Genomic DNA, 20,239 nt, shown 5'->3' with positions numbered 1-20,239 from the left:
GCTGTGCACTTGGGGTTTGCGTACCTGCTGTGTTCTAGGTGGGCATCACACCTTCCTTCCCACGTATTTAAGAAGCTCTTCATCCCCCATAAGGTGCCCCAGCACTGAAATCAAATCTAGACCAAATTAAACATAAAGGGGGAAAACTGCCCTTACCAAAAAATAGCTGTTTTCAGCCTTTTTTCCCTTTTTCCTTCTTTTCATAACCAAGGCACGGCGATGGCGAAGATACAAGAGCAGGGAAGGGACATCCACTAAAGCTAAAGCTGGGTCACGTGCTGACCTGTGGCACGCTGGCAGCCCTGTGGCAGGCAGCCAGTGGTGAGCCATCATCAGCTATTCATCAGGAGAAGGCTCAGATAAAGCAGTGCTGCCCAGCAGGTATCCTGGTGAATGCATTCCGGGAGCATCCCGCCATTAAAAAGCCAGGAGATGCCTCGGCAAATTCCCCCGGGGCCCTTTGGGGAGGCTGACACGGAATTTGCCAGCCAGAATTTTAGTGATCCACTCCACAGCTCTGCTCCAGAAGCCCAAGATGAATAGGGAGCTCTGGTGAACTTTGAAGCCTGAGGGTCAAAGTTCTCTCTCATTATCCCCAACCATTTTCTATCGGCGCAGCTCCTCGGCATCCCAAGGGATGGGAAGGTTTGAGGCTCTTGAAAAAACCTGACACGACCAAGTCAGGAAACAGTAGGGTGCTTATGTACACATATTTTTCTTCCCCCGTTTCCCTCTCCCCCCACTTTCTTAAAAAGAAACGAGAGGGATTTTGCTATTGTGTCAAACATCAACCTGGTGGCACCAGGAGTCACTCGTGCGGCTGGCACAATGCCGCGCTCGTTTCAGCACACTGCCCTGCCAAACAGGCCTGACCCTCCCAGGGACACCTCCTCTGCAAGAAAGGGCCTCATTTGATTTTTTTCCCTCCCCAGCCCAAAACCTTTCATTGTGCAGGCAATGCTTTCAAGGAGGATGCCAGGGCTGGATTCTGCAGTACCTATTTTCTGCGTTTAAATCACTGCTTCATGCCTGAGCTGCTACCGAACGCATCTGGCAGAGACAACTGATCCACCTGTGGCCAAACCTCCAGCAATATTTAACACAGTGCTCACTATGAACTACTAAATATTGTAATTGGCCCTTCAAACACCAGGTGTTAGGCTCTGACTCAAACCACAGGCTGGACAGACCAAATGATCCCCTATATTTCCCTTTTTTGCCACCACTAGAGGCCAGCCCACATTTCACTGCAATTAAAAATTCGCTCCAGAATTAAAAGGGCAACATTTTGATGAACTGAAATGATCTGCACATTTGAAGCAACCCAAATCTGATTAGAGCTAGGCTTTGCACAAGTTTAGGAAACTGACTTTAGACAGCTAACGAAAGCTCTTTTCTTCACTGCTGCTTAATGGGAAACTTGGTAGGAACAAGGCCCTGATTTTTCAAAACAATGTCAGAAATTATCCCAGACAGCAATGCAAGCACAGCATTAAAAATTCGTTGCTTTCTTGTGAAAAAAAAAGGAACAAAAAAATTACTGACAAACAAAAACCAGCAAAACCAAACCAGAAACACAGTATCAGAGCTCTGTTTGGAGGAAGACCCTCTCACCTGGCAATTCCCAAGAAGAAATTGTGACATTCCTGCCAACAAAGTTCAGTACAAAGTGTACTGGGAGTGTGACTGAAAATATCTGTGGTTCCCTCACAAACCCCTCTGATCCACACAAGGAGGAAAAGGCAACACTGAGCCCAGCACCTTTTTCTTGGGGTGGGGGGGCATGGTGGAGGACAGAGGGAAACAATTACAGGCTGGTAATTACTTCTTCTTTAAATGGCTTCCCTCTAATCTCCGATGGATTTACCTCTAATCTCAAAGTAATTACGTGTAACCTCAGTGGATTCTCACTCTGGGGGCGACGCCACGGCTCCGGGGGAGCCTGCAGAGGAGAAGTTTCTCTATTGTCTGCCAGAGCAATGGAAAACTCACACGTGCACAGCCCTGCCAGGAACAATAGACCCTTTTCCAGCAGCCAGGAAGGGGCCAGGACACACACAACAGCCTCATCCTTGCTTGAGGACCAGCACAATCTAAGGCACACTCAGGTGGCATCTCCATGGGGAGAGCAGAATCCGTGCTTTCCTTCTGAGAGCGATGCCAACACACAAATTTGGGTGTTTCAGGGCTACTTCACAGCAGAATTAGTCACATTTAGAGGCAGTAAAATTGGGCAGAAAGACATGAACTCCATCACACAAAGGAGCAGTGAAAACCCTGCTCCAGAACACCAGGGCTGAGGGACAAGGTTTCTGATGGGAAGCAGCAATGCCTGGAAGCTACTTGTCATCTGATTTACCACACAACGTGTAAGAGACATGGACATCACATCAGAAACCAGAGCAAAGCATCATTATGGCAGGACCTGAGACCATAAAATCTTGTGTCAAGGCAGGGAAAAAGTGCTAATATTCCATAGACAGGGGCAAGCACAGCATCAGTGTGGCCAGACATGGATGTGGCACTTGGGGACGTGGTTTAGTGCTGGGCTGGATGACCTTAGAGTGCTTTCCAACCTTAATGATTCTAGGGTTCCATGCTCCTCAGACACCACCCAGCTAAAACAGAAGTTTCCTGCCAGTTCCAGGTGCAGGTCTGTAAACCCCAGAATTTATAGAAAATGCATCACAAAACCTTGATTTTCACTCTACTTAATGCAAAAGTGCCCTGGAGTCCAAGATGCCACCAATAGGTTTAGAAACAACTGGCCCTAAAAACATTACAAGTGGCAACCCTTTGATTTGCATGTGGGATGATGATAAAATACAAGATCAACTATTATATAAAACCATACATATGTGTATATATTTATATATAAATATATATTTGTATTTATTTTTATATATTTATATATGTAGGTAGCTATTTTTATATATCTAACTAATATTCATATATCTCACACCTCTATCTATCTATCTATCTATCTATCTATCTATCTATCTATCTATCTATCTATCTATCTATCTATCTATCTATCTATCCATCCATATCCATCCATCCATCCATCCATCCATCCATCCATCCATCCATCCATCCATCTCTATTTATATACATGTATCATATACATTTTACCTAGGTGAGGGTCACACCATGATTTCTGGGGTGGGCTAGTCCTGAATGGGATCCCTGTGCTCCTTCCACCCCCAAATCCATACTAGGAGTTGTGCCACACACTCTGAGGGACAGACAGCATCCTTGGGACAGGGATAGATGCCTCAACATGGAAAAGTTGTACGGAACAGTTTTTAATGGCTATGCCATGTCCAAAAAACTGCTCAGAATTACTCCTGAATAAACCACAAGCCCTGCACACTGACAAAGACCTCTCCTCACTCTTTACTACCCCTAGGAAACTTTTTCTTGTGAAACACTTGTTTTTTTAACCCTGGGATCAACAACAAGCCCATAAAAGAAAATAAAACAGAAAATAAAGCAGGAAATAAAGGCTTTAAACAGTTCCAGCAGCTCCTTGGGATGCAGGGAAGCCCCAGTGGAGTCAGAGGAACTGGAGCACACTCAGACTTCAGGTGGTGATTCCTTGAGAGGGATGGGAATGAGGAGAGAGGAGGAAGCTCCCTGAGCACAGAGGTGCCACCAGAGGCCTGGCTGACCCTGCTGCCAGGGCTGGGGCTCCCAGGGCAGGCAGTACTCACATGCAGGCTGGGGTGGTAGGTCAGCACGCCGTTGTCACACAGTGTCACGTACTTCTTCTTCCACTCCTTGTTCAGGGACTTGCCACTCCGCTTCAGCAGCATCCCCTGGTGGGGCAGAGAGAGGGAAAAGGTGAAATGACAGCACAAATCACACACAACTGCCTAAGATACAGACAGAGAGAAGAGTAATTGCCTTTCCAGAGGAGCATTTTCAGACAGGCTTTCTCCTGCACGTGACACTCTTTTTTTCCTGCCTCTCCCACAATGCACAAGCACATTTTAGTGTGACCCACATGGATTCCTAGCTGATGAAGACACCATGCTCTGCATTTCCTTACCCTCTAAAATAAATGATGAGCCCAGGTTAAGGGAGGATTCTGCTGTGTGGCCTCTCCCTCCAGCATCTCCTGGGGATCCCTTGCCCACAGAAGAGCACACATCTGCGTTCTCATTCCCTCTGCACAAAGGTGACACCACCATGGAAACCCTTCATTCCAGCAGAAGAAACCCCAATCCCAGGAAAGAGTAACAAAACAAAACCAGAGTAAATACAAAGTGTTTCAAGTAAATCCTGGATAATTTAATGTTGGAGGTGTGACTGGAGAAGAAAGGAGGTGGGCAAAGTGATCACCTTTCCACAATATTCAATCAAGGATGAATGACGGCAATCACAGAATCCCAGAATGGTTTTGGGTTGGTAGGGACACTAAAATCCAGTTCCAACCCCCAGCATGGGCAGGGACACCTTCCACTCGACCAGGTGGCTCCAAGCCCTGTCCAACCTGTCCTGGCACACTTCCAGGGATGGGGCAGTCACAACTTCTCCTCAACAGCAAAGATTAAAAGTCATCATTGGATTCCTCCAGCAGACAAACAGACAGGAACTGCTACTGTACATTGACCTGTTCTCAGCTGCAAAAGCACAACTGACTTTGAAAAGTAAAATACTACGTGCTGTAGAACACTCCAGGTAGTAAATGAAAAATGCACTTCCTTAGGAGATTTTAATTTCCAAACCCAAGCCAGAAGGCAGTTCCTAACGGATCCAGACAGTGTTGTGGTTGTGCAAAGCCCCACTGGAATGTCCAGTGGAGATCCCATGCTCAGTCACCACCACAGGGACACAGAGACTGGTGTCACAGATCAAGCTCTGAGCAAAGCAGACACATATCCATTTCAATAAATCCCAACCAGGAATCCACCCAACACAAACTTCAGCTCCCTAATCCCTATAAAACAAGTTTTTCTTTCTCATTGTACAAGGCAATTAAAACAAAGGGAAAACAGAACACAGAAAGATGCCCTACCAAGCACGGCGCTTCCAACTCCCATGGAGTTGTTAACAGTGGTTTAAGCCTTGAAAACGAGTTCCACTGTTTGTTTTCCCATTAAACTTGCAGCTTTATTAAATGATCCCTCTGCAGACCCTATCCCAAAGCCAGGAGGGGACACAGGTCAGCTCCACTCAAGCAGAAGCCCTGCTCCTGACCACACAGCTGGAGCAGAACTTCAGAGGAGAACACACCCCATGGTAGGACCATGAAGAAAAGCTCTGCTGGACACTGCAGAGCACAGTGATCCAAACTCCCAACTTTCTGCCTGCCTGTGGGTTACATGTCTGTATCTTTTTTTTTTTTTTTTGTTCTGCTCCTTGCTAGAACTCAAACTTTTTCAAGGAGAACGGGGCTTCTGAAACGCCTCCTCACAAAAGCTCCTGCTCATCCCAATTACTGCCTGCCGGTGCTTGGAGACGTTGTTTTCTTCTATTAAAAAATGAAAGCTTATTTCTGCCTTTGACTCTCCTGTTTGTCTATAGGAGGTGATCTGTCTCTTCACCTTTCCCATCTTTCATACCTCACCTGCAGCACAGCACTGGTGTTTAGGGGGACCCAATTCTAGTTAGTGCTGTGCCGTGGGGATCAAAAATTACTGCTTCTCTTCACTGGTTTGTTCTTCAGACCTTCTAATGGGGAAAAAGCAGTAAGGATCACAATGGAGAACTTTTTTTTCCCTTTGCCTTCTTTTTTCAAGTTTTGAAGGCAGTAAAATGTACATATTTCATAACCTTTTAACTGCCCCTTTGCTACAGAGAAAACATGTCATTACTTATATAATTTTCAATTTGTGTCAATTATAATCTCAATAAAAAGTAAAAAAATCTATGACCATCATGATTTTTACTACTTAAAGTTTTGCTGCTATCTAAGTATGAAGCATGACATTCTAGTTTTGGATCTAAATGAAGAAAATTATTCAAAATGAAGTTTTACCATGTTTTTAAAGCAGAAATCTGTGCTTTGATGTAAAAAAAACCCAAACAAAAACCAACCCGCCCAGCTCAGAACTGAACAGGGATGATGGACCTATTTGTGCTTAGCTAACAAACCAGACTTCCCAATCCATTTTCTTCAGGCATTCCTTTGGCAAACAGAATCATTTTCACATTATGTGATAATTAAAAGTATCTTGAAGTACCTGGAGAGCAAACTGCTGTGAATACAAGGAGCTAACTTAAAGTGCTATAAAGCAAAGCAGCCCATATAAACCACAGTTTTTATCCCCAAGGCCACCACTTTGTGGTAATTTTATAGAATGGTCTGGAGAAATAGTCTTAGAATCAGAGTTTAGATCAGTTATAAATGCACTTTAATGTTAGCTACACTTTAGAAAAATTGGCCCACATGACAGGAAATGTTATTTAAAAGAAAAAAAAAAGCTCCCTCCTTGCTTCAGTCACATTGTGGCTACATTTGAGTCACATCAGATCCTGTGCTGGGGGTCCTGCTGACCCCTGGTACCTCCAAGGCAATTCAGAGGCAGCTTGGGCACATCCCCAGTCACTGCCAAACAGGTCCCTACATATACACAGCACCCTGGAAAAATCCTATTGAGTCCCCAAGCTAGGCAGTAAGAGCCTAAGTAAATCATCTACTCCAAATACCAAATTTTTTGGTCTAAATAATCCCTGCCTCAAATAATTATTAATTGGATGATGCCATTTTCCTTAATTTCTATGAAATTTTTAATTTCTCACAGCCCTCCATGGACAGTTGGGTGCAGCTCCAGAGCCTCCAGACCCAACACTAAGAATTTAACACCTCTGATTTCCACACAAACCGAGAAGAACTTCACACCTCCAATAGCTTTTTAATTTTTTTTTTTACCACCTTCCCTCCAAAACTGCAACTCTGTGTTGAAGAGAGGAATGGTGAGTCCTCCAGCTTGTGGTTTGAAGGAGCTGGAGGAAAAAGGCTCCAAGTGGAGTGCATGGAGCTCAGTCCCTGGGTTTTGCTGGAGGATCCAGGGAGTGAATGGAGCCGGCTCTCCATTAGTAATGTGTGTGCTACATCTACTCCCAGGAGGTCATTGCAAGCCAAAAGCAATGTTAAGTGTACAAGCTTTAAATAACTTACAAAGTTAATGTAATGAATGCAAGTGTGATCTGAAATCCATCACTCAGTGGCTTGCTGTAGCCTCAAGCTGTGATAAAACACCACTCATAAATTTATATTAAAACTCTGTTCGATAGCAATTATTTACCAACAAAGATTTATTGATTGCATTTGCTGTTAGGGACTGGGGCCCTAACTGAGTCAATCAGCTTAGGCTGCTGAGCTCCAGGGCACCTGGGGAAGTTACAGACTGCCAGCAGGCTCTGCAATCCCAACATTACCGTGGGAGCAGGAGCAGCTAATGAAAAGCCGCCAGCCCCGGATTGATTGGAGCCAAGGTGGAAAGAAAACAACATATCCAGCACTGGTGAAGAGACCAGGGCTTGTAGAACACCCAGCTCACCTGAATACACAGCAACCAGCAAAATCTGGCTGCTCTGGGTGCCCCCTGTGAGCTCCAAACCTTGCCTGCTTAAATAATGACTCGGTGGTGAAACAATAATCAATTTGTTCTACAGAAATATTTTAGGTTTTAAATAGCAAATTATCAGCATTTCAAAAAGTGATCCCTTGAAGTTGCTTAATGGTGCATTGAAGATGCTGGCAGGTAAGAAGCCTTAAAAATGGTCTTTGAAGTCAGCAGAGCCAAGATTGGACCTTCTGGAAAAGGAAATATGGTACCTACAAGGCAGGGGTTGGAACTAGATGAGCTTCAGGATCCCATCCAACCCAAACCATTCCATGATTCCACTTTGGTTTCTCTTTCCTTTCAGAAATTTACCCCACTGCCATGGCTGAGGTGCAAACTCCTGCCAGCCTTTTGTTTCGTCCCCTCCCTAATTTTTAGCTGACCCCATATTGTTTCCCTGATGCTGTTCTGACAGAATGAAACAGATAATCTCACACTTCATCATTAACAACATAAATTCCTAATTTCCCACTCAGGTGTGTAGCTCCCACAGCAAATGATTAGCAGCTAGCACTGCTAGGAATTTTCTACAGCTCCTGTGCATCCTGCTCAGAAAAGAGAAACTCTCAGCCATGAAAAACTTCCTCCTTCAAATAACTCTGAAGGCAGCCACTTGGTCAGGATCACAAACTAATTGTTACATACAAATTCTGGTCAATAAAACACCCACTCCTGTGAATCTATGAACACGGAGAACAAATGCTGGTGAAACCCCCAGGATTCAGTGACCAGCCAGCTCTGCACAGTCTGTCCAACAGCACTGGGGCCACCTGATAATAAACAAGGGATTCATTTTTCAGTGATATTTTTTGCCTCCTGAAGATTTAGTTGTAACAGGTTTCTGGTGGTAAAGTCCATTCTTCAGCAGCTCAAACTGTTTCACCTGCATGCCAAAGGAAGCTTTTGGTAATGACTGAATCATTGATCCACAGAGAGTCAGAGAATTCCAGAATGGTTTGGACTGGAAGAGACCTTAAATTTAATTTCATTCTATCCCCTATCATGGACAACCTTCCACTAGACCAGGTTGTTCTCTCTTTAAACCTAAAATCCTCTAGGGAATAAACTGTTGAAGGTTCCCAATGTATGGGGAATCCTTCCATAAAAATATAACTTTTTTTCTCAGTTTCCCAAACTTAAATCTTTTTCTCCCCAAGAATTTAAGGGAATGCTGCTTGGTCTTTTGGTCAATGAGACATGAAGCTTGTTTATGTTTTTATACTTGGAAACCCGTAGCAACTTCTCTCTCCCTTCTGATACTTAAAGGGGGCTTATAAAAAAGAGGGAGAGGGACTTTGGATAAGGGCCTGGAGAGACAGGACAAAAGGAATGGATTCACACTGCCAGAGGGAAATTGGGATAAATGGGATATTGGGAAGGAATTGTTCCCTGTGAGGGTGGGCAGGCCCTGGCACAGGGTGCCCAGAGCAGCTGTGGCTGCTCCTGAATCCCTGGCAGTGCCCAAGGCCAGGCTGGACAGGGCTGGGAGCAACCTGGGACAGTGGAAGGTGTCCCTGCCCATGGCAGGGGTGGGATGGGGTGAGCTTTGAAGTCCTTTCCACCCCAAATTATTTTGGGATTCTACGACCTGTTACAGTAGCAGAGCACAACTGAGGACCAACTGAACCACAAAAAAAAGGTTACAAGAGCCTGGAGTGGCTCTGAAGAGTTCTGAAAACAGGAGAGCTCAAACATTCTCCAGCTTCAGTATCTAACAATAACATTGCAAAAAAAACCTCCAAAACCTTGTATGTTCTTAGTACAGTTGTGCACAAGGAAAACCCCTCCCACCTCCCTTAAAAACTGGCACAGCAGCCTCAGCAGAGTTTTGCTACAAAGATGCTCCCACACTGCAGAAACTATTCAAATTTATGTTCTGCGCCTTTAGGAGAAAATGAAATCAGAACATTGCACCCAATTCTCTTCTAACATTCCCTAAACACCAGGCAGTGACTGCACAGCAGGTAATTACTCCATGAATGGTTACCTAATGCTGGGGCTCATCAGCCACGATTTCCATTTGAAGACAAAGAACAGAGAGGATCTATCACCTGACTTGGGGAGCAGAAGATAATGGCTTTGCTTAAACTTGAAGGACAATCAACCTGCAACTCATTATTTCCCAAGCTCTCTGCACACAAGCTACGAAAGAAAATTAGAAAGATGTACTGAAAAAAACCCCAATGCTGATTAAGCAACTCTTACAGTTCATCACAGCACCAAGGAAGACTGCCATCAAAGGACAGCCCCCAAATTCCTGCAAGGAACAGCAGCTAAGGACAAACTCAATGGGAAGAACAAACTTAGCTGCATCTCACTGCTACTGCATCTTTATTTTTAATCCCAGAATGGTTGGAAGGGAGCTGAAGGACCATCTCATCCCATTCCCTGTCATGGGCAGGGATACTCTCCATGATCCCAGGCTTCTCCAAGCTCCATCCAACCTGGCTGCTCCCATATTTCAGCCTCTGGATCTTGCCAACACAGGTGATGCACAAGTTCCTCCAACTCTTCTTGAGTTCTCCCTCAGTTGGCAGCGTTGGGACAGGGGCACTCTTTACTTAGCCCTGCTTTATAACTATTTCTAAAATGGGACTAAAGTCAAGAGCACATTGCAAACTCTACAGCTACAGCCACCACACGTCCTTCCTGTGGAGCTGATCATCCAAGTGTGTTACAAAATGCAATCAGGTATTTAAGGGACTGGCACATCCATTGCTTTTGCTGGGAATGTCCTGATGAAGGCAGGAATGATGCATCTGACTCCATGTTCTCACAAGGCTAATTTATTACTTTGTAATACTATATTATATTAAAGAATACTATGCTAAACTATACTGAAGAATACAGAAAGGACACTTACTGAAGGCTAAAAAGGTAATAATTGAAAACTCCTGACTCTTTCCAGAGTCCCCACACAGCTTGGGCCTGATTGGCCAAAGAGCCAAAACAACTCCCAGCAGAATCCAATGGAACAATCACCTGTGGGTAAACAACCTCCAGACACATTTCACATGAGCACAACACAGGAGAAGCAAATGAGAGAAGAATTGTTTTCATTTTCTCTGAGGCTTCTCAGCTTCCCAGGAGAACAATCCTGGGTGAAGGGATTTTATCAGAGAATGTGAATACTACACACATCTTTCACTCTAACCCCAGTTTACCTCTCTGAACAGGACACAGCACATGAGAAAATCACATTATTTTCCTGCTTTGCAGTAGTTTCTGCCTCTGTTACCTTCCAAGACTTATTCTGCTTACTCTGGACTGCTAAAAAAATAGGAAAAAAAAAGAATCCCAGCTCTTAATAATCTCCAGTAGTTGTTTTATTAACCCCTTGGCACTGGCAGCTGTGCTTTCCCTGACACCAGTGAAATGCACTTCGATGCAAATCATCACCTTGGGCAAAGGAAAAGCAGCATTGGGAAGAGAGCAAACACAACTGTGGGAAAGGCTCCGAGAGTGGGAATGTCCAGGAATGGCTGAAGGGCAGGCATGGAAAGGGAGCCCCAAAACACTGACTTCTCTCAAGAAACAAACAGCCTTGGGTGGGTGGTGGAAAATGAGGACTCCTCGCGCAGGCATGACCACTCGTAGGCAGAGGATCTGCTTTTCCTCACAGGAGCACTCCCCAAAATTCTCTTTATCATGTTTTATATAAAGTAGGGATTTGGCTGGGGGAGCGGAAAAGGGAGAAAAGCCATGAAAAGCTTAAAACCCAATTTTAACTTTCTCTCCTGACACTATAGTGTTTCCATAGAAACATCAGGAAGACCACTTAAGAGCAGCTTTTTTTTTTTTTTGTAGCCATGTTTGGCACCATACCCCTCCCCTGGCCAACCTATTATTTCACAAATGGATGCTTTCTGCAGCCCAGTTCTGTGCAGGCTCCGATGGAAAAGGGGGGGGGCAAAAAGAAAAAGAACCCAGGATCTTTAACCAGTTCCCTTGTGGTCCCCTCCCTTTTTTGTTGGTAATATTTCTGTCGTTCTGCCAGGGCTGTATGGTACAAAGGGTTACACTTTAATTGAGCTGTCAGCATCTCCAACAATCCTATAAAACTCCGATTATGCACGGCGGGGTTAGTGACACACTTGTTATTGTGGATGCCCTCTTTGCTAAACCCGGGCCCCCCCCCCCACAGGTCACCTCACCCAGGCGACCTTCCTGTCATTAGCCTCGTCTATTCCTACCTCACCGCTGTGAAAATCACACAAGGAAAGGCTTCAAAGCCCTTGCCAGGACTGAATTCGACCAGGAGCTAATCACCCACAAATCCAGCTCAAATGGCAATAATTGGCTAAACTGCTCACCTCTCCAGAGCTCAGCAGTAATTTGGGATAATAAAGAAAAGAATTATTCAGCTAACTGCCCTGAAATGTATGCTTTGTGACCGACACACTTCACATTTTAATAATGATGGACACAAAATCCAATTTAATACAGCATCGGCTGAATAACAAACCCAAGAATGCTGGCAGGGAAAAAAAAAAAGAAAAGTGTGCGCGTTCCTTTTTTTCCTTAAACTGTGTTCCATGTTATTGTACAGAAAGGATTCACACTTCATGTCAGGAAATTTTGGGACCAAAAAGGCCTTCGACAACCAACCTCAGAAACTGCTCCATAATGGGATTTTGAAATTTATTTTTAATTTTTTTAATCAAAAAGAGTGTCCTCCTTGAAAAATAAATTTTGCTGAACAGTTATACCTCTGTTCCTCAAACTTTTGTAGGGGTAGGAGAATAAATATCCTTTTAAAAAAAATCTGCAGTAGAAGGCCACCTTCTCCATAATTCTAATTAACAATATTTCCTGATTGCTCCATTTTTCTACTTTTGCTCCATTTTTCTACTTTTACACCTCATCTTGTGGTCAAGGACCATCAGCATCAATGACCCCACTACAGAAGGGTCTGCCAGGACACACTGAACTGGTTCAACACTGCAGAGATCACAGAATCCCAGAATGGTTTGGGTTGGAAGGGACCTTGAACCTCATCTTGTGCCTGCCATGGGCAGTGACACCTTGCACCAGACCAGGGTGGGTGAGCAGGGCCCATCAGGATGCTCCAGCACTCTTCCATCCATACACCCTGTTCCCTTTCCTCCAGTTTCTCCCAAGACCAAGAGAAAAAAAGGAAAATAGATTAAATAGGGATTCCTGGTGGTGTTCCTGAGATGTTAAGCTCACCCAGAGGAATGAAGGTGGTGACGGTCCTTCAGAGATGCACTCAATGTATGCTGGGCACCGTCCTCTCATCATGATAGCAAGAAACAAATCAGGAACCCAGTGAGGAAAAATGCTTTCCCAACTGGATCCTGTTTCCTGGAGTTCATAAAATCATGTTTCACATTTTCAGAAAAAGCTGCAAAAAAATGTAAATTCCATCTTCGACGTGAGGGAAATACCTTAAGAAATGCAGAACGTGCCAAGACACACAGGACAGCTGCATGAAGAGAGCTACAACCACATCTCTCTGCTGCTTGCTGAGCGTGTGAGCAGTCATGGAGCTAAAGAGCTTAGAAAAATGATGATTTACCTACGGGTGCAGCAGAGACACAGCTTTTTAAACAACCCTTTTCACAACATACACAACTGTCCGCTTTCTTCTTGTGAATCAGTCTGTACTTTATCATCTGAAAACAAAATCATTTTGGCTTCAGCTGGGAATACATAAAAATGTGCAGCTAATTCACTCAAAAACCTTCTGGTCTTGGCCAAGGACCATGATTTGAGTCACACTGGGAGAAGACCTTTGACAGGGTGTAGAATTTGGCTCAAAAACCACCCCCACACCACCTCAGCTGGTTGGGGTATCTTTGCTGGGTCAGGATTTGGGCTGAACGATCCTCATGGATCCCTTCCAGCTCAGAATATTCTGTGATTTGGTGATTCTTCTACACCAAGGCATCTCCTCATCTCCAACACCTCCCTGAACCCAGGGAAAACCTATCCAAGGCCATTTCCTAGGATTTAAGGGTACAACCTAAAAGCAACTTTCAAGTACAGGTTTTTCACACCATGTCCTTAAATTGTTACAGCAAAAAGGCAAAGTGACTGCTGTGAGAAGCAGAACTCACCCATTTTTACCACAGTAATTGTTATAGAAATTACAGTTAATAAAACACAAGACATTGCCAGTGCCAGTCAACTGCAAGAACTTTTCTGAGAAATTATAAATCAATGCTCTTGACAAGGTTATTATTAGGATTCCTGAAGTAATAACCTGAGACACCCCAAAATTTGTTTTTTCTTATTTAATGTTCTTCTTCTGAGAAGAAAAGGTTTTGTCCTGGCCTGCCTTGCTTTATATACAGCACTCACTCCTCCTCTCCCCCACTTCCCCAGCTTAGCATTAATCAGGGCAATTTCAAAATAAAGGATTCTGCATATTGTGTCAGCAAGTTAAAAATTGTAATATTGTTTTAATGTTAAAATCACTCCAGATACAATACTTCCTGTGTAGTGTATTTCATGGCTCATTTGCTTCAACAGATATTAAGCTTCAGTCAACAATTAACTACTGACACCTTTATTTATTTATTTTTTTAAACCAAGAAGATTTAGAAGAAGAGCTGAAAGCACAGCTTGGATTTATTAGATGGATGCTAATTTGATGTCACCAGTTTATTTCATTTCTATCAAGTACCCATTCTTGTGAATGATTGGGTCACTCGACCCACATTTCAGATGAACTGAAACCCAGATTTGAGCACATCTTCCAGCCCAAAAATTGCTGCAAAAGTGCACCAGTTTAAAAGACCATTTGAACTGTTAATTGTGTATCACTTAGCACACGAGATCATTCCCAAACACAGCCAATGTGTAAATGGGGTTTTGGATTCAGCACTTGTGGTTTTCTGCAAGGACCACACGGGCACTGCCTTCAGGCTGGCTCTACCTGCAGTTTCATGGTGCTACCCCTGGGACAGAAGCCCATTCCTGAATCAAAAGGCATTTCCATGGTGACAACAGCAAAATCAAGCTGTCATCAGAAGACTTCACCTCTCTCTGTCCAATCCCCATCAGAAGGATGCAGAATCCCGGAATGCTTTGGCTTGGAAGGGTCCTTAAACACCATCTATTTCCAACTCCTCCAAGAGATGTGAACCTAAGCCATATTTTGCACTTCATGAGGCATTTCCATCTCTCAGAAGCCTTGGGAAACGTTTTTGGATCACTGGCTTGTACCCAAACGATGTCAGGAACACAATGTGACACCAGCCAGGGAGGTCTGGCCCCAAGTCCAGAGCAGAACAATTAACAAGATGATGTAAACATCTTGTAAACATCTTTGTAAAGAACTAAACCCTCTTGGAAATCTCTACTCCTAGTGAAAACTGAGCTATAGTTCAGTGGCAAAGTGTGATGCACCACAAAGAGTGCCAGACCACATTCCACTGTGAGCATTCATGGAAGGACACCTGGGAGATGTTTCTGGAAGAAATTTTTCCCTGATTTCCCCACATTTCTCCCTGCAAAGCCTTGCATTCCTTCATGTGTGATCTGTGAGGCTGAACACAGGTTGCCCTGGGAATTTAATGCACTGGTTACTCAGCTTTTTAATGTTTTAGAATACTCAGCAGTGACAGCAGATATGGCAAAGGCTGTTATTATGTGCTGTTTATTAAGCCTTATTCATCTATTTATTAGGACTTATTATGTGCTATCTGTTTATTAAGATTTAGTCCTCTGTTTATTAAGACTTACTAAAAGGAGTCATAGAATCCCAGAATGGGATTAAAGCTCACCCTGTCCCACCCTCTGCCATGGGCAGGGACACCTTCCATTATCCCAGGTTGCTCCAAGCCCTGTTCTGGAACACTTCCAGGGATCCAGGGGCAGCTACAGCTTCTCTGGGCACCCTGTGCCAGGGTTTAAACACCCTCACAAGGAACAATTCCTTCCCAATATCCCCCCCAACCCTGCCCTCCTTCAGCTTAAAGAGTCAATCCATAAGTTGTTAAAGCAGAAACTCAAAAGATGTTTCCACAAAGATATTTGTTCCTTCCCAAAATCATGTAAAGATGCACACTTTATTTCCCTTTAAAGAGTGGCCTCACACACATGTTGATCCCTCAGTTTTAACCTCATTAATATTTCAGAGGGAGAGACAACAAGAGCAGAAGCTGCTCCAGAGGCTACAATTGTTTTACGACGGAGTATCCCAGATCCAAGTGGCTTGCAGGCAACACAGACAAACACCACGTTCAGAAAAGGTAATTTATAAAGCTCATTTATGGATTTCTCTCTGCAGTTACTTGTGGACTAGGCAAGCTGTAAAATGTTGGAGACAACCTCCCTCAAAAAAAACCCAAACCAATATAATCCATTATTTATTAAGTGATCAGCCGTGGACCAGACTAAAGACTAATTTTTAACCGCCTTTCCCAACTTCCTATAGATAAAGAACATGTTTGTAAAGACAAAAAAAATAAATAAATATATATATATAAATAAAAATGCAAGGTACCCAGAGTGCAGCTAATGGGATTTGACGCTGGCTTTAATTTTAATGAAGAAAGTTGCCAGTAGCAACAAAACTGTCAGCAGCAGCCAAGCACCATTAATAAAGACCCAGACAACATTAGTGGCACGGCAACAGTACAAAAGGTTCCCCCCCGGTTCATGCTGTGCTAAATTGGCTGCCCAATTTTTCTTAAGTGTCCATACTATTTAGAAGACAATTTATTAATTTTTGTCATCCATTGTCACTTGACAGGCCATCATTTTGCATCCCGAATTTGAGATGAAAACTAATTGAAAAGACTGGCAGTATTTATGAGGGGTATTATTTGTCAATTATGGCTGCTGATGATCCCAGGTCCTACCAACTTTAACACTCCGTGTCTGGGTGATGTCAGCCGGACCTTTTTTGATTTTTTTTTGTCATTTCCATGTTAGTTCTAGGAAAGTGACAAAAAGCAATGATAAAATCAATTCAGCAAACTCGTTAAAGAACAGGGGCCCATCAATCCCTGCTCTGAAATCACTGGTGTGGCCTGGGGAATCACAGCTTTCCAGGACACCTTCCAGGGAAAAATCCCCATCTCTTTGTTCCCTACAAGCAGGACAAATTTTCAAATACTCCATAATTGAAATTAACCCTGCAAATTTACCCAGAAAGGGAAGGTTTTACTCTCTTCTCACTGCCCATAAAATGTTTCTTTTCAAGTCTGAACACTTGAAAAGCCCTCAAATTCCTAAATGCAGGGAGTCACAGAAACACAGAATATTCTGAGCTGGAAGGGACCCACAAGGATCAGAGTCCAGTTGTTTCATTCCAGCTTTATTGCACTGATAACTCTTGCCCAGCCTTTCAGAAAGGTTCTCCTACTTCCACCTTCACAGACTTCAAACAATGATATAAAACATCCCGGGAAAACCCCAGTGTTAAAACAGCAAAGAAAATGAGGTTACACCACCCATCTCAAGCCTTTTCTGCTTCCACCACCCGTGGTGGAGCCCAGGGTGAAGCAGCTGTGACCTGCAGCCCATGGTGGAGCTGAGATTTACCTGAATCCCACAGAAAACCCCACACCAGAGCAGGGAGATGTCCAAAGGAACCTCTGGTCCCATGGGAAGCTCCTGTTGGATCAGGGTCCTGGCAGGAACCATGGAGAAAGGAGCCAAAAGTGGAGCAGTTCCTACAGGACTGACCCCATGGATAAAGGGACCCACACTGGAGAGTTCCTACAGGACTGACCCCATGGATAAAGGGACCCACACTGCAGAGATCCTACAGGACTGACCCCATGGATAAAGGGACCCACACTGGTGAGATCCTACAGGACTGACCCCATCGATAAAGGGACCCACACTGGGGAGATCCTACAGGACTGACCCCATGGATAAAGGGACCGACACTGCAGAGATCCTACAGGACTGACCCCATGGATAAAGGGACCCACACTGGTCAGTTCCTGAAGGACTGAATCCATGAAAAAGGGACCAGATGGTGAAGGATCTCTCCCTACCCTTATCCCAATCTATGGGCCTATTTCCTAAGTTTTGAAAGGCTACAAAATGCAATTTATCTCTTTCCTCCCTAATTCTCTATTCAGCATCAGTAAATCTTAGTATTGATTTAAATATGGATATTCTTTAACTCGTCCTGTAACATACTCCACTTGCTTCTGAAGATCTGAACACTTGAAGATCACAGCTAAAACCTGATTTAAACATTTCTTTAGGTACGAAGCACATAATTTCCTTTACCAAAAGCAATTAAAAAGCCAGAAACTTTCATCCACCATACCAAGTTTTCCCTAACATCTATAGCAAAATGGGCATTAAGGAAAAAAAGTGCATTTTCAAAACAAAAACTTGAAATTACAACTACATTGACATATATTTATTAGTCTCTATATAAATGATAGTTTTTTATATCTCTATTTGCAATATGGTGTTGATAAATAAAAAATCCAGCGACAATTAAACAAGAAGAATTTTCTTCTATCAGAAAACCAAACAAGTAAACAGGAAACCAACCCAGCTGAATCCATCCAATTAATCCACACCTTTTCCAGAAAACACTGCCAGCTTTGCTTTAAAAAAAAAGAATCAGAGATAGAATTGCCTCATCTCTTACATTTCAGAGGCAAATTCAAAGCAAAAGCTTTTTCCCTCCACTGTTTCCTGGAATAAAAATATTGTGCATTTAGTTACCCTTCTGCATGAGGTAACACCATCCAAGGTTGATGTTCATTTGCAATATAAATCCTCAACCTGGAAAACATTTTGGCACGGTTCTCACATCAGGGATGATAATTATGTTCTTTCCTTCCACTGTATTCATGCCTGGTTTCTCTCACTCACAGAACACACAACTGAGTCTCTTTGGGGGATGGGAAAGCTCTTGGCTCTCTCTGGATCACCTCCAGTGGCAAGATGCAAACCCAAAACTATGAGGAGCTCCATGTCCCCTTGGAGCCACCTCTAAAGGTGAAGATTTCACAGCCCCTTCAGGTATTTGCTCCAATATTTGAACCGGGTGGGAAATAACCCTTTTCTGCATCTCTAATTGGAATTTCTCCTGTCCCAAATGTGTCACAGACTCACTTCCTCCACCCTTCCTATCAATTAGCAGGGAGGTACGCAACAATTTGCCTTCCTGTGCTGGGATGAGGTGCACATCCTGCACAACTGAGGGGCTTCACAAACCAAAACCATCACAGCACAGCAGCTGCAGGGCTCTGTGACCCATTCGGACAACCTAGAGGTTATTCCAAACTGGAACAGCTTCATTCTGCCATCACCAATGTCTTTTATGCAGTTACACTGGGCCATCTTAACTCATCTGTTCCTAATTCAACTTCCAGGAAGATCCTAGAAAGGCGTAGGTGTGCACACAGAAGCTTGGATCCCTAAAGAACTGTAGCCAAACTAAAAATGCATATTGCTGCTGAAATGCCAAAGAAAGAGGGAAACTTTACCAGGCTATTAAAGAGGGCACAGAAGGATAATGCTTTATGTATTTTCAAAAAGAATCAAGCCATTCTGGCATTGAGAAGCCTGAGTTACATTTCCTAGTGCTGACACTGAGATTAAGGAGAACCAGAGCTCATTCGAAGCCCGGAGTCGATGCCCTGAGACACAGGAATCTTCATCTCCAATTCAAACACTCCAGAGGAAGGCAAAACACACAAACTTGCTGGGGAACCTTGTTCTCCTGCAGCAGGCATCCCTGTCTACAAACCCATCCCAGTGCCACGAGCCTACTGTAAACACAGCAAGAAAGCTCCTCTCCCCAGTGCATCCAGAGAAGGACAGAGCTTTGATGGAGGATAGATTTGACATCCCAGTCCCCTTCTGACGGGGTCTCTGGTGTCGAGGTGACCCCAAGGTGTTGGAAAGTCTCTTTTTCCCAGCCCCAAGATTGAAGAAGACGACAGGATTCCTTGGCTCTCATTCTCAAGGTTGTTTATTTTGTTATCTATGCCATTCTTTCTCTGACTTGCTGAGATCTGTCCAGCAGGTTGGGTTGTGGCACAGTCCCTGCCCTTGGGGTGGTGTTGGCTTTTTGTACTAAGAACTACCTGTACTTTATTTACAATAATTTTCCAATACTATAACCTATGTTAGACAGTCTGTCTCTACTCTAAACCAATCCAAAAGTGCCACCATCACAGCAGAAAATGGAGGCCAAGAAGAAGAAGAAGGACAGGACACGCCCAGATTCCTCCATCTTGCCTCCTGAACCCCCATTCTAAAATCCCCAAAATTCTACATTTTCACGGTGTGATAAATTCACTAACATTATATTCAAACCCTTGTCGCTTGTAACTCCTCACACAAAGTTGGTAATTGTTTCCATGGGTCAAAATTGAAGGCACACGTGTTTGTGACTCCATGCCAAGGTCTCTGAACCCCTTTGCCAGGGTCTGGAGTCATCCAGGGCAGCCAGAGGAATGTCCTGGGTTCTGACACCCTTCATCCACCTCAATGGGCAGGAACTTGACACCTTTTACAATCGTGATGCTTTTAAGATACGTGGCTAAAGTTTCTCCTCTAGTGCAAGCAAACCAGCTCAACCCACAACATAAAGGTGATAAGGCCACCAAAAGAAAACAGAGCAAAACCTAATTTATCTTCCCTGTATTGTCAAGGTGAATTACACAGCAGAAGAAATTAAGGGTCCTTTGTCAGCATCCCAACTTTCTGGA

The 20,239-nt window shown here is 43.8% G+C and overlaps 1 protein-coding gene across 1 annotated transcript in view; it reads right to left on the bottom strand.

The window, feature by feature from the left end:
• Positions 1–20,239, bottom strand: part of AGAP1 (ArfGAP with GTPase domain, ankyrin repeat and PH domain 1) — a gene marked incomplete at its 3' end in the record, with an annotated part of 314,049 nt that overhangs the window by 119,515 nt on the left and 174,295 nt on the right. Inside the window, exon 11 of the mRNA XM_031063812.1 lies at positions 3,714–3,818. Coding sequence (XP_030919672.1) covers positions 3,714–3,818 — 105 coding nt within the window. The remainder of the gene's footprint in view (positions 1–3,713; positions 3,819–20,239) is intronic.

Source organism: Geospiza fortis, unplaced genomic scaffold (assembly GCF_000277835.1).
Source record: "Geospiza fortis unplaced genomic scaffold, GeoFor_1.0 scaffold179, whole genome shotgun sequence".
Lineage (NCBI taxonomy): Eukaryota > Metazoa > Chordata > Aves > Passeriformes > Thraupidae > Geospiza > Geospiza fortis.
Note: the sequence above shows the minus strand (reverse complement) of the source record. Positions and strands in the feature narration are given on the sequence as shown.